Here is a 13,271-nt window from a genome sequence, read left to right as displayed (position 1 = left end):
ACCGTATGGCGGGCGGTGCCTGTACAAACCGACCCCGGCTATGTCCGGGAGACGAGGCTAGTATCGGAACCTTCGGCCGCAGACGGAGGACGTGGCGTGGGCTCAGCCACCTTTTCTTGTCACCTCCGTGCAAATCCGGTCGCATCCTGTCATGTCGACACTGCGGCATACGGAACCCAGCTTTTCCCAAGCCCCGCCGTCGCTTACGCCGTACTAATTAAGTCTGTGTGACGAAAGTTACATCAGAGACGTGATGGTAATGGCACGGCCATGCTCCAGGGCCTTGAGGGCCGCGTGTGGCAATGCGTCATCACCAGATCCCCTGATGCAAGTGACTACCGGGATCGGGCAGTGAAGTCCCACCGGGTTGCAAGCCACATAGCAGGCGTGGGAGCGGTCCATTGCGGCATTAAAAGAAATCACGCGCGGGTCCGTCAAACACATCACGTGGCGTTGAATGGTGCCGCAAATCGGCAGACCGCTGCAGACTCGATGAAGTGCCCGCGTAGTGTAGCCGCCATACGCACCCTGCCCGCGGCCACAAAGCAAAGTCTTTACCACACGCACACGAATATCGTAAAATACCTGCCGTAGCAGCGGGGCTGTGCGCCCCACACACACGCACACACTTCACAACACATGTACGGTACACGACGTGCGTCTTGAAATACTGCGTCTCTCCCAGTCAGCTGCCATTCCAGCCCCACCATCTCGTACAGCTTCAGGGCTGTGTGGCGACCGGACACCATCACATGTGTTATCCTACTGTCCTGTGCTTTATGCTACACAAGAGCACACATGCATGAGATGCGCACGCGCGTCACGTTCACGGTACGGTGCAAACTCGTCCTGCGTCCACGAAAAATCAACACTCACGTCAAACCGTATGTTGCTCTAGGACATCCTGCGACACGCTGCAAGTGCACCCATTTATATTGGCAAGGTGGACGCACGCGATGAGAGGCCACATCTCCATTATGAATAACAGGTACACTGCACACCGTCTCATCACAGCTACCGGTAATCTACTGGTGACGATGGACAAGATCACAGGACAGACCTGTCCCACAACCCCCTTCACACTGGATCACGCCGCGCGCTCGTGCTGCCGGGCCTTCTTGGTTGCGCGCTCCTCTGCCGCCGCCGCGGCCTTGTCCCGCTCGTGCTGCGCTGCCTTGTCGCGATGCGGCATGAGGCACTCGGAGGGCCGCACGTAGCACTTCATCGCCTCCCAATCCTTGAGGTGGAACTGGTGGACATGGTACGGGACGGGCGTCGGGTAAGCGGAAAGTCGAAGATGCGTGATGCTCGTCAGACAGCCCGTTTGGCAAAACAGCTCAACGCAGTCCAGGGACCACCGAGCGCCACTTGTAATGCTACCGAGCCCAATCTGCAGCACTTGTGTCAAGCCCGCGCTCCGGCACCTGCGCTGCCCACACTGCAGCAGCCCGACCCCGGCCAGCAGCCGCGGCGGCTGGCTGCCAATCCAGCCCGGTGGAACCATGCCTTTCGCCACTCACCGACATGATGAACTGCAGCTGCGGCGCGTGCTGCTGTTGTTGCTGCGGCGGCTGCTGCGCACCCTTGGCCTTGCCCCCCTCCAACGGCTGCACGCACCAGCCGCGCTCCTCGTCCTCCACCAGCGCCACGCGGTTGTCACGCACCAGGAACGACAGCGTGAACATGTTCTCCACGGTCTGCGCGAACGAGGCAGCGTTGAGCACGAGCTCCGGGAAGCCCACCTGCATGCAGATAAGCCAATGGAGGAGGGCGGTTTGGCGTTGACACGGGTGCACGTGCGCAAGGCATATCGTAGTGGACCCCAACAGTACTGTACGTGCTCGACTGCGCGGCTACGCTGACAACATAGTCCCGACGCCCGCCCTCCCTTTCGCCCCATTCCGCGGCATCGGCAGCCGTACCCACCAGCGGACTGTTCTGCGCCTTGATGACGCCCCACATGACCTCCATGTTGCGGTCCGTGTCCTGCTTCTCCTCGCTGCCCTCCACCATGCAGTCCTTCTCCTCCGGTCGCACCAGCTCTGCGGGCGCCTGTGGGGACAGGGTGCGGCGGTGAAGTGGATACACAATTTGGGCGCGGTGAAGTGGAGACACAACTTGGGCGCAGCACTTTCGGCCACTAGTGCACCTCAACACGGGCGGGCTTGGGCGGGCACGGCGGACTTGGTGGGGTTATCGGGAACTGCGAGGCCTGAGCTAGGAGGCCGTAGTTAGGAGGCTGTGAGTTGCAAGGCTGAAGGCATGAGTGTAGGCTATCGTCGCACCGAGAGATTGGGATTGTCGTTTGGGGCCGTGGCGGTTGTAACGCTACACGGCAGTAAGGAGTCAATAATGCTGGTTCAGGTTCCGGTTAACGCCACGGCTCCGTGGCCGCATTTAGCTCAAGCCTTAACTGAGGGCGATACATGGGACATGCGATGGTGATGGGGACGAAGGCTGTACGTGCGAACAGCCCCGGGTGGCACTAACAGGATGCAGCCTACCACCGTAAGCTAGCACTCGCACTGCACTAGTACTCACGCCGAGTCACAGGGAAACAGCATGGATATTCATGCCTCATTACCGCCCAACCTTGTTGGGCTCGCGCGCATGTCCCCTTCTACCCTTACAACCGACCCCCGAAATCCCCACCTGGCGCTTTTGCCGCTGCGCGGGCGCCTTGCGTTCCTTGGGCTGTACGAGCATTGGCCCGAACATGCAGCTGGCGCCTGCGTTGTGAGTGCGCAAGGTGACATTAAACAGACAAGTGAGGATTACATACTAAATCATCGATTACATGCTGCTCGGAAGGAATCTGGTGCAAGTGCGCACAGTTCTTGGTAAGACGCCCAAACGGCCACTTGGGTTGGCGCTCGCGGAACATGGGTGCACCATCTACAGCCTCTGTCAACCCACCTCGTGCCGGCCGGCGAAGGTGCTCCACGAAGGCTCCCAGCTCGCCCCAGTTGAAAGCGGTGGGGTCCTCCGCGCCGTCCACTTGGGGGTTGGCAGTGTGCACGAACGCCGCGCGCAGTTTCACAATCAAGTCCATGGGCCCGCGGCCCTACATACGGCAGGTACACATAACCCTTATGTGACAAATCATGAAACTCAAGGCGCCGTAAATGAGTTTTCCGTGACGAGAAGTGCGTGCGCGTGTGCACGTGTCTCCTCCCCAGTGCGTGCGGCCCCACCTGCTTCTGCACCAGCTTGTTTGCGAGTTCATTATTGCAATCGGCCAGGTTGCGGAAGATCTCCGCCGACACAGCCACCTCCTTGGCCTTTTGGATGCCCTCGGCTGCGGGGCGTAATGGGTAGGGAGGAAGGGGAGTCAGCGGGGCCAGGCAGAAGGGGCAGAGGAAGCGTCGCGACACGTACCCACCCTTGTCGAGTAGCGTTTCCGAGTGCCGAATGACCTCAACCAGCCGATTTGTGGAGATGTCACATAGCACCTCCTTTTGACCTGCAAAGCGCAGCCACGATTATCTCCGAGTTCACGGCCAGCAAGCAACGCGAGGTCAAACTTACGATGGACATCCTGGCACGCCTGGTGGAGTTCCCTTCTCAACTCTCGCCTCGTAGCGTCCTGTGATGCAGGTATATCAGGTGAGGTGCTGGTTGTCAGCGCCGTGTCTGCGCACGGCGATGTGGGCCTGAGAAGGCCTCGCAAGAGAACTCACGTCAACGCGAGCTCCTTTGGGTGGTGCCTGATTCTCAGCCATTGTTTGTGGCAAGAACGCAGCGGTTGGTGGAGGCCCGGCAGTCAAACGAGGATGGCTTGGTTTGGGGGGCGTGAGCTAGCAACGTGGAATGAGCTTGGCCAAGTGCAGAATAGTATATCTTACAAGCAAGTGCAGGATTGTATCAAACTAAGCGGCAGCCGTGCCCGGAAATCGCTTGCATGGAGGCACCGCACGGCCTGCTGTGCGGAGCCAGGTTTTGAACACACGCTGGAGAGCCGCCCATTAAGCTCCTAATGCGTGTATGCGACTCAAAATTTATGTATCTCATTATCCAAGACCGCAAAACAGCGTTGTCGCAGCCAGCTGTCGGTCCGCCCGGGCGCCCGGGATGTGTATGCCCCTCGTGTGCCTCGGGCCCCTACAAAACCACACGGGCCCCTACAACTTCGTAGACAACTCCAACATGGCCATCATCTCATGTTTTATTGCCGTCGCAGCCCCTATGATCGCCTCGCATGTTGCATGCAGCGCCGGGCGCACGCCGGACTCCATGCCCCGCCGCAAAATGCCAGCCACGTGCGCCGCTGCTGCCGTGCCGCCGTCGCCATCGCCATTGCCTCCTACAGCTATGGCTGCGGCCTTCAAGTCCAAAGACTCCAGAGCCTGAACGAAGTCAGCAAACAGCAGGACTTCAGCCGCCAGTCAGGAGCACAGCTTGCCGACCCCAGGTAACATGCAATTGCACAGGCAAGCATGCACACTGACCGGCCACTACCGTACGAGCTCCCAACCCCTCTCAATCAATGTCCTCACCATGCGTAGGGTGTACACTCGCCTCGCAGCGCGCGCACTCGCCGCCTTGCTGTGTGCTTCACACGCCGCGAGCTGCTCACAGCCGGCCGAGCCGCACAGAGCGACGCCACGCGTGTGGGCGACCTCCCTCAGTGTGAGGCCGCATGCGCCCACACCCCGCAGAGCAAATTCCCTATTCAAGGTCACAGAGGCAGGTAGGTAATGATGTGCTTGCAACCAAATCCACGGCTGGCCCTGAGGGAAAATGACGTGAACAGTAGGCCGCGCGTGGCCAAGGTGCCTGTGCGGCCAGCCATACGCACGGCCTAACCCGGGCTGAGCAGTCCAACCGCTGTTCCCTTTTCCCACGCCCTTGCATGCAGCGCCAACGCACCGGTAGCTACTGAGCGAATGGCACAGGCTGCTCATCTGCGCCGCGGTGTGGCCGCCGTCCCCACCCGCGTCGAGTTCGCGTGGCCCCTCCACCTGCCTGCGCAACACATGTACAGCATTCGTTCCCACCACACTCGTCATGTACAGTAATGCGGGAGCATGTGAGTAGTTGGTGTGCGCATGTATGCCCTACATACGGAGCGCTCACTGCCGCGCGCGCTTTCGCTAGCTAGCCCTTCTGCCCAGAGACGAGCTACCTAGGCCACCCAGCTACCTATCCGCTAGCCTCACCACTGCCCGGCGTTGTCGCCGTCGCCGACCTCCAGCTGCACCCGGCCTGACTCCAGCAGCAGGGCCAGCCGCGACACCACACGCTCAAGGCATGCCAGCGTCCGCGACTGCCACGGCGGCGGGCCGCCCACACCCTCGTCACTGCCGCCGCCACATCCGCCGCCGCCGCTGCTGCCTCTTCCCCGGCCGCACAGCTCCTCGGCCTGTGCACGCGCAACAAGTATTGCAGATCCCTTGTCCCTTCTTGTAATGTTGCAGCGTGCAATATCATTTATCGAACGATATAGCTTTTATTAAGCTACGACATGCAAAAATTGCTTGTGACGGTTCAGTGACTCTACGAACGGGGCCAGCTGTCCCCACCGATTCAACCCCGAAACGCCGGGAGTCCGTCCTGCGGACCAGACTCTCTAAGTTCCCCCGATTCCGTACCCGCTACGGTGAACCCCCGAGCCTTGAAATAGTCTCAGCTCTCTATGCAACGATAAGCAAGCTTACTCGAACACTCAAAAGCTTATCCGTTCTCCCGAACTACAACATGTAATGTCGCATTCATTGCAGATTGGGTCAATACGCTTTTTCAGCTCTATGAGCCGTAATCTGTTCCGTCTACGGTAATTGGTTGGTGTAGAAACCCTTCCATTTCCCTTCCCTTGCCGCATGCCACTCGCTCCCCAACCCGAATCCCGAACCGAATGGAACCACGGACGCAAGCAAGCGCTCACAGGCAGGCACGCTACTGCGACGATTCCAGTCGTGTGAGGCAGGTCCTTCGAAATGAGGGTCAGCCATGCAAGGCGTTGCGCCGCCTTGTTTGCTAGGCAGGCAGTGTAGAGCTGGTGGCCTGCTGCCCGCCCTGCCGCTGCATGACCGCCGCCACCGCCGGCGCTGCTACTGCTGCCGCTGCTGCTGCTACTGCTGCTGTTGCAGCCACCGCTGGGCCCTTGCTGACCGGGCGGGCCATCAGAGGCGCCACCCACAACGCTAGCCGCCGCCCCCACCACCCCACCTGCTGGGGCATTACAGCCAATACTGGCCTTGTTGCTGCGGTCGGCGGGCTGCGGCTGCCCTTTGGGATCCGGTGCTGGATTCAACGCTAAGTCGTACAGCCCGTCGGCCACGGCGGCGCGCTGCCACAGCAGCCGCCTGCCGCCGCCTACCGAGGCTTGCCAGTGCCGGGGCTTGCTACTGCCACCGGTGCGGCGACCCGTGCCAGCAGCCTCCTCCTCCTCTTCAGCAGCAGCCACTGTCTGCATCGTGCACGGCGGCAGCAACGACTGAAGATAATTGATGAGGCGCAGCACACGCATGCACGCAGCCATGGCTTAAGGGCTTGCAAGGTGCGCAGGAATGGACCGCTAGGCTGGGTTGTGCCCCATCGTACCGTAGATAGCCAGCAGGGTGCATTCTAGCTAGATAGGCCCGCACCTTGTCAGCTCCCAAACTCTCATCCGTAAGTCCCTTGGCATACGTCCCCACCACGCGCATACCGATAACCTGGCCCCGCCGCCCATTCATCAGTCCAGCGCACCTGCTTCAACCCCTCCGCCGCCGCGCCCTCCTCGTGCTCCTCTCCCTGATCCAGCCAGTCCCGCCAGCTGCTGTGTACGGCGCGGCACCGAGCCAGGTCGCCGCCTGACAGCCGGTCAAATACGCCGCCGCTGCCGCCCACATTACTGCCGAAACCCACATCAGACTCGAGGTGGTTGGATGCCGAGGGAGGGCCCGCCGCCAGTGGCCTGTGTGCCCCACTGCCGCCCTCAGCATCAGTACCTGCGCCAGCTGCCATGCCCTCACACAACTTCTCGCGACCGCTGCCCCCGCCGCTGCCCCTGTCGCCACAGGCAGTCGTCACGCTGAGCAGCTCTGGCGGGAGTCGCGTCAGGCCCAGCGGGTAGCAGGGACGGCCGGCCGAGCAGGCGCCGCTTCTGCGCCATAGCTGCTGATGCCGCTGTCGATACGCAAGGGGCGCTGGTGCTGGCGACGGATCAGCTGGTGCTGGTGGCGACGGCGGCGGCTCGCCCGCGGCGGCTCGGCCATTGTGCGCGTCAGCGCGCTCAAGCTGCCCCATGGGTCACTGGATCCCGCGCGTCGTCGGCTTCCTATGTTAAATTATGAAGTTCAATGGTGAAGTTGAAGGAAGAAATCTAAGCTAATCACTTTGGAAAGCAGTTAACGTGGCGCGAGCCGCAGCGCTGCGCAGCTCATCATCGCGTTGGGCAGCGTTGGGTGGGCCCGCCATTCACTTCAACTGACCTCACCCGCCCGCCCCTGCCCTCGGTCTCCCAGCGCCTAGGTCCCACCGGCGATATCTCTCCATTTCGACCTTGCGAGCGCCAAGGGCGCCAAGACCTCATGCTGGCTTGAGCCCTGGGTGCCACACATCCATCGGAGCGGCGGCACGCAAGCAAATTGCTGGGGCCTCTACATGTGCTTGCTCGACCGCGCGCCCCCCTCCCCCGCCCCCCGCCGCCTACCCCTGCCCACTGCGCCCCAGGTTGCACCCCCTTCCACTCCTGTACTTATCAACCAATCTTTCCATAGCCCATTTGCCCGCGGGCTATGCATGCATGCACGCCTGTCGCGACACCTACGGCATCCCTTGTCAAACCCGCGGCAGTCCCGAGTGTTCAGTCAAACACACACCACACCAAACATCCGCCACACACAGAACACTACACATGTGCCGCCCGATCTGCAACAGCCCTGCCCGCGTCAAGATGGCCTGAGAAGCACTGAAAGGCTGCGTTTGTCCGTGCATGCCGCAACCCTTGCATGTGTGTACCGCTGTCGTTCGCATGCGTGTGCTTTGAGAAACACGATTGGGTTGAGTACGTTGAACACTCAGTTTGGTGTTGTCGACTTCTCACCGACAAGGAGAGCGTTGCGGGCGAACAACGCGAGCGATAGCGAGGTGTGGAAGCTGCGGCGACTGCACAGTGCGCAGCTACCCAGGGCCCGTACGGCAGCAGTTGGTGTACTTTCCCATCGGCAAATGATGCCAACTTATATAGCGGCAACTGTGTACAACACTGTGTTCTTCAAGCATCAATTACATTGCAAGTTCACGAGTAATTGCACGCATCATCAGAATACCCTTAGCCTTCTTAGCCTTCGACACACGCGTAGTAATACTGCGCTGCTTAAATACATACGTATACGCTCTTGTCTCTCCCTTTAGGCATCATGCACGACAGGACGAGACGGCAAGCAGCCCTCGCATGCGCCTGTGCTCTCGCTTACATCGCGCTTGCAGCATCGCCCGCGCAAGCAGCCAACACGACGACCAATAGCACCACATGCTCGGTTGGATACTATCGCCGCTCGGCGACGGACGCGACTTGTATGCCTTGCGCGCGCAACACCTACCGCAGCGCCGCGAATGCCTCGTCGGCATGCCTGCCATGCCCTCGGGGCTGGACCTCCGACATTGCCTCGGGCTCTTGCACCATCTGCCCAGCGGGCTACCTAGTTCCAACGTCAGGGATCTTTGCTGGCTTGTGCGTCCCCTGCGCCAAGAACACATTCAGCAGCGTGCCGGGTTTTAGCGGCGCCGCGTGTCAGCCGTGCCCAGCACTCCAGTTCGCCTTCCATGGCAGCACCAGCTGCGCCGCCTGCCCGCCCGGCCGCTTTATTCCTCAGTCTGAGGATGATGCGCCTTCGCCTGAGTACGTGGGAGACTGTGTGGACTGTAAGCTCAACACGTACAGCGACCAGTGAGTACCGTCTGGTCGCACGCCCCGCCTTGGCTTTGCGGCAAGGGAAAAACTTGGGGGAAATCATGGGGAGAATCCCTTATCATGGTTTCTTTCAATTGAGCCCCGCGCATGTTGGCCCCCGTTTATGCAGGCCCGGATCTCGGTCTTGCAAGGACTGCCCCGCCGGGACCACTGCCGTGCCCGGGTCTTCCTCCTGCGCAGCGTGCCCCGCCGGTTATGTCGTGAAGAAGCACATTCGCGTTCGCATTTCGACAGCACTCCGCTAAGAAGGAATACAGGTGCGCAGCAGCTCCGCACGCGCGCCCACTGGGTGGGTAGTGTTCTGGACGGACCGCTAGGATAAGGCCAGAACATCTTCAGTTGCAAGCCGGTGCGGCACTGCTCTAAAACGTTCCCGCTTATCCCTCCATTTCCCAACCCCTACACGTGCATACATACGTTACCCCACAGCTGGGACCCGCCAACCTGTGAGCCCTGCCCCGAGGGCTACTATGGCGCAATTGCCGGCGCCACCACCTGCAGCAAGTGCCCCTTCGGCAGCACCAGCAGGCCCGGAGCCACCTCCTGCTTCCTGTGCCCCGCGGTGAGTCGCGGCCAACGCCATTATAACAACGATTGCTTATTGCACCTATTAATCTCCAGCTCATTCCCAGGCATGCCTCCCACCTGCTCCTGGCGTGTACGTCAGTGCTTGAGAGCATGCACCAGGTCTAAGGTGCTTTCTTGTATGCCCACTTTTAGATCCCTACATCCCGGCCGCAAACCTGCTCCTCCTTTATCCGCTATACACACGCAGGGCTCCTACGTGTACAACGTGGAATCCACCTACAGCAGTCAGTACGGCAAGTGCAAGCTGTGCCCGCGCGGCACCTTCAACCCCACACCGGGCTTCTCTGGGACCACGTGCCGGACCTGCCCACCAGGTGCGGGGGCCTGGCAGTCTGGTGGTCTGGCAGTCTAGGGGTCTGGTGGTCTGGGCACACATACGGGGCGGCAGCAGGCACGCGCGGCACTACTGCCAGAACCATGACAAATACGGAAGCGGCGCCGCGCGCGGCCCTTGCTACGGCCCTGCTATCTCCCGTCAGCCTCGGGCACATGGTCCCCTTGCCGCCCGCCCATACCACGTGCACAGGCTCCATCTCAGACGAGGGTGCCGCGGAGTGCCAGCTGTGCCCCGTGGGGACGTACACCAGCGCATACGGCAATTGCAACCAGTGAGTTGGCCGGGGGGGGGGACCATGTATGGCCAGTGCGGGTGTGTGAAGCACTGGAGCACTAGATACCGCGTACCCTACCACTGTACTCTTCAATGCGTGCACAAATCCATAAGCGCATGGCCCTGCAAGAGTCACAGCACTCACTCCAGCTGAACCATGCACGTTTGTGGTTGCAACACGCAGATGCCCCCGCAACACCTTTGCTGCCACGCCCGGCACGGTTGGGCAATGCACGAATTGCCCGTCCGGCAGCACTGCGTCTGCTGGCGCCTCACAATGTGAGGTGTGCCCCGCTGGCAGCGCCGTCAACTCCTACGGCTATTGCGAGACGGTGAGTCGCTGGTTCAGATGAGGTTGGCGAGAGCCAGCAGCTCAAGGAGCATGTGTGCATGTCCTTTGTAACCCCAGCAATAGCACAAGAATGGTCTTTCTGTACTTAATACTGAGTTTGTTGCCAACGCACGCACGCACGCACGCACGCACGCACGCGCGCACGGATCCCCCCCCACACACACATGAATCGCTGCGCTCGGGGGGCTCAGCCCAAAAATGGAACATCTAAGAACCAGCGATTGGTCACGCACGCATGTCTGAAATCACATCAGTGGATGTCATGTCAGTGGAGGCAAAAACCCCTTGCACTTACTTTGAGTGTGACTGTGTTATGGTCGTACGACCCCGCACGCACTGACATGATCCTGGCTTAGTCGCTCCATCCTTTTGCCTATGCCCATCGCGCAGTGCCCCCGTGGAACCTACAACCCGACACCCGGCCGCGTGGGCGCCTGCTCCCCCTGCCCCACGGGTCAAGTGAGCATCAACGGCAGCACCGCCTGCGCACCCGTACCGCCCGGATTCTACCTGCGAGCGTACGACGGTACGGCACAGCTTTGCCCTATTGGCACCTATTCGGACACATACGGCACTCAAGGCAGCTGCAAGGACTGCCCAACGGGCACCACTACAAAGGCGGAGGGCGCACGCAACGCCACGTACTGCAAGGTAGGTGCAAGACTGGAAAGCAAAGCGCGCACTGTCCTCGAATCCAGTGTGAAGCCCTGCGATGCCTTGCACCATCATCAAACTCAGCACCATCCTGGCACCCACTTCCATGTCTCTTCCCCTTCCCGACCTCACAGCTGTGCCCGGCCGGCAAGTACATCAACGACGACGCCCGCTGTGTGGCTTGCCCCGCTGACACGTACAGCGACGCCCCCGGTTCCACATCCTGCAAGTCCTGCCCGCCACGCTACGCCGCGCCCGAGGGCTCCAGCCACCCCGGCCACTGCCGCCTGTGCCCGCCCGGCCGCTTCTTCGCTGCCGGCCCTGAAGGTCAACCCGAGGGCCGCTGCCTGCCCTGCCCCCGCAACACCTTCAGCAACGCGTCCGGGCTTGTGGCTGACACGTGCTCACCGTGCCCGTCGGGGACCACAAGCGAGGAGGGAGCAGACCAGTGTACGCCCTGCCCTGCTGGCAGTTACGTACGACAGGGCGTACAGCTGCCCGGCGGTGATCCGTACACCGTACGGGATGCCACGTGCGTGCCAGCAGACAAGGGCTTTTACACCGACACGGAGCGTTCTCTGGAGCAGCTGCCATGCCCTGTGGGCAGCACGACAACTGACAAGGGCAGCACGGAGTGTACGGCCTGCTCTGGCGACGCTAGTGGCAGTATCCAGGAGGGCGTGTCACTTTGCCTGGCCTGCGACCCCATCTCCGCCGCGGGCGCCGGCACCTGCACTGCAGGCAGCGGCCGCATTTCCGGCTGCTCAGCAAAGGACGCTTGCGAGGTCTGCCCCGCCGGCACGATTGCCGCCTTCGCGCCCGACATGGGTCGGGACGCCTGTGTCCCCTGCCCCCGCGGCTCCATCTCCGCGACACCGGGCTCCACCAAATGCTCTCTGTGTCCCGCCGGCAGCTCCACGGACCGCCTGGGCTCTTCCGCCTGCACTCCCTGCAAGCCGGGGTACTTTTCCGCAGCCCCCGGAGGCATCTGCGCGCCCTGCCCTCCCGGCACGTTCGCGGCCGGCCCCGGTGCCACCACATGCAGCCCCTGCGCCGCCGCCACTACCCACTTCCTTCTCGCCCGCACCACCCAGTCCGACTGCCGCATCGCGCATGTGCCTGGCGGCCCTGGTCTATCCCTGACCGAGACCATCACCAGCCTTTTCAGCGCCAATGAATTCAACGAGGAGACTCGCCTCGTTACCACCAGCAAGACCACGCAGTGGACGCCGGCGCGGACTGTGACTGCCGTGCCCGGTGGTGCACCCGTGCCGGCCCCCCCTGGCTTCACCCGCATCCGCAAGGAGCTGGCTACCGGGCTCCGAGCGGAGCCGGTGGCAGAAGCGGACCTTCAGCCACCCGAGCCCACACTCGCCCGCAGCTACCAACTGTTCAAGCTGGCAGCACCAGGTGCGAGAGAGGGCTTGTGTTTGGCGTTGACTAGGTAGGCAAGGGCCTGTGTTTGTAATATGTGAAGGTGGCGCACACCGGCTGCATTTCAGTATTGTTCACCAGCCTGGTAACAACCGCCATCGTTTACAAACGCTCCGTCCCTTTCTGCAGGTGGTGGAGGCGGCAGCACCACCTACGCTGTCCTGGTGGCCTATGGCAATGACGGATTCAAGGTGTGCCAAGCAGTGCGGGCAGATGGCGTGATTGGCAAGTTGGCGCTCAGTTGTGAGCGGGTCACACGCGATATTGTTGGCCCCAACGGGGCGTTGCGGGAAGCGGAAACCCTCAAGCTCGTGGAGACTTGATGACGTGCTGGTGTGAATCTTTGCGGTGCGAATAGCAGAGATGTGATGTACTATGGACAATACTATAATAGATGCAGGAGCAGTAGAACTGCAATCAAAGTTCCGCATGTGTGGGTGGCATGAGCCAATGTGCAGGTATGTGCTCCCGTGGTTGTAATGGCTGAGCATGACTGATGAGGAAGTGAGGCTGGTTCAACAATACGGTATTATTATGGTCTGCGTCAAGACAACATTCATAAGCACACGGGATGATACCAGTTTGCAGCTGTAGATAAAATCGGACGTACATACGACTGGGCTGATGGCCACGGCTGGGCTGATGCCATGTACGCCCTACCCACTGTACGGTACATAAAATGCATGTTCTCGTTGTTGACGTGTTCCTCGAAGGCTGGGCTTGGATTCAAGTGC

At 61.1% G+C, this 13,271-nt stretch overlaps 3 protein-coding genes across 3 annotated transcripts; 1 reads left to right on the top strand and 2 right to left on the bottom strand.

Moving 5' to 3' along the window:
* Window positions 1-225: 225 nt before the first annotated feature.
* CHLRE_04g215650v5 (uncharacterized protein) lies at window positions 226-3,852 on the bottom strand. The gene is made up of 9 exons (XM_001698608.2): window positions 3,681-3,852; window positions 3,529-3,586; window positions 3,383-3,463; window positions 3,195-3,298; window positions 2,917-3,064; window positions 2,653-2,729; window positions 1,927-2,052; window positions 1,521-1,742; window positions 226-1,249 (listed from the first exon to the last, which is right to left on the bottom strand). Exons 1-9 carry the CDS (start codon window positions 3,720-3,722, stop codon window positions 1,088-1,090), a joined length of 1,020 nt encoding a protein of 339 aa, XP_001698660.2. The 5' UTR covers window positions 3,723-3,852; the 3' UTR covers window positions 226-1,087.
* A 111-nt stretch (window positions 3,853-3,963) lies between these two features.
* Window positions 3,964-7,305, bottom strand: CHLRE_04g215702v5 (uncharacterized protein). Its single transcript, XM_043061692.1, has 3 exons — window positions 6,691-7,305; window positions 5,885-6,409; window positions 3,964-5,362 (listed from the first exon to the last, which is right to left on the bottom strand). The coding sequence occupies exons 1-3, from the start codon at window positions 7,228-7,230 to the stop codon at window positions 5,156-5,158; spliced, it is 1,272 nt and encodes a 423-aa protein (XP_042925095.1). The 5' UTR covers window positions 7,231-7,305; the 3' UTR covers window positions 3,964-5,155.
* An 899-nt stretch (window positions 7,306-8,204) lies between these two features.
* On the top strand, window positions 8,205-13,270 carry CHLRE_04g215700v5 (uncharacterized protein). Its single transcript, XM_043061691.1, has 9 exons — window positions 8,205-8,875; window positions 9,106-9,156; window positions 9,329-9,461; window positions 9,675-9,801; window positions 10,014-10,095; window positions 10,282-10,429; window positions 10,840-11,100; window positions 11,238-12,513; window positions 12,667-13,270. Exons 1-9 carry the CDS (start codon window positions 8,505-8,507, stop codon window positions 12,858-12,860), a joined length of 2,643 nt encoding a protein of 880 aa, XP_042925094.1. The 5' UTR covers window positions 8,205-8,504; the 3' UTR covers window positions 12,861-13,270.
* The last annotated feature ends 1 nt before the right edge of the window (window position 13,271 follows it).

Source organism: Chlamydomonas reinhardtii, chromosome 4 (genome assembly GCF_000002595.2).
Source record: "Chlamydomonas reinhardtii strain CC-503 cw92 mt+ chromosome 4, whole genome shotgun sequence".
NCBI classification, from domain to species: Eukaryota; Viridiplantae; Chlorophyta; class Chlorophyceae; order Chlamydomonadales; family Chlamydomonadaceae; genus Chlamydomonas; species Chlamydomonas reinhardtii.
Note: the sequence above shows the minus strand (reverse complement) of the source record. Positions and strands in the feature narration are given on the sequence as shown.

What these genes read in the sequence shown, in the direction of transcription:
- CHLRE_04g215650v5 (XM_001698608.2), bottom strand. Translation starts at nt 3,722, where the DNA reads ATGGCTGAGAATCAGGCACCACCCAAAGGAGCTCGCGTTGAC. An exon ending in ACAAGCTGGTGCAGAAGCAG is followed by an intron (nt 3,065 to 3,194) that starts GTGGGGCCGCAC and finishes TGCCGTATGTAG; the next exon opens with GGCCGCGGGCCCATGGACTT. An exon ending in CGCAGCGGCAAAAGCGCCAG is followed by an intron (nt 2,053 to 2,652) that starts GTGGGGATTTCG and finishes CTGTCCCCACAG; the next exon opens with GCGCCCGCAGAGCTGGTGCG.
- CHLRE_04g215702v5 (XM_043061692.1), bottom strand. Translation starts at nt 7,230, where the DNA reads ATGGGGCAGCTTGAGCGCGCTGACGCGCACAATGGCCGAGCCGCCGCG. An exon ending in CGGCGGAGGGGTTGAAGCAG is followed by an intron (nt 6,410 to 6,690) that starts GTGCGCTGGACT and finishes TGCACGATGCAG; the next exon opens with ACAGTGGCTGCTGCTGAAGA. An exon ending in TCGCAGTAGCGTGCCTGCCT is followed by an intron (nt 5,363 to 5,884) that starts GTGAGCGCTTGC and finishes GCGCGTGCACAG; the next exon opens with GCCGAGGAGCTGTGCGGCCG.
- CHLRE_04g215700v5 (XM_043061691.1), top strand. Translation starts at nt 8,505, where the DNA reads ATGCCTTGCGCGCGCAACACCTACCGCAGCGCCGCGAATGCCTCGTCG. An exon ending in TCCGCTAAGAAGGAATACAG is followed by an intron (nt 9,157 to 9,328) that starts GTGCGCAGCAGC and finishes GTTACCCCACAG; the next exon opens with CTGGGACCCGCCAACCTGTG. An exon ending in CCTGCTTCCTGTGCCCCGCG is followed by an intron (nt 9,462 to 9,674) that starts GTGAGTCGCGGC and finishes ATACACACGCAG; the next exon opens with GGCTCCTACGTGTACAACGT.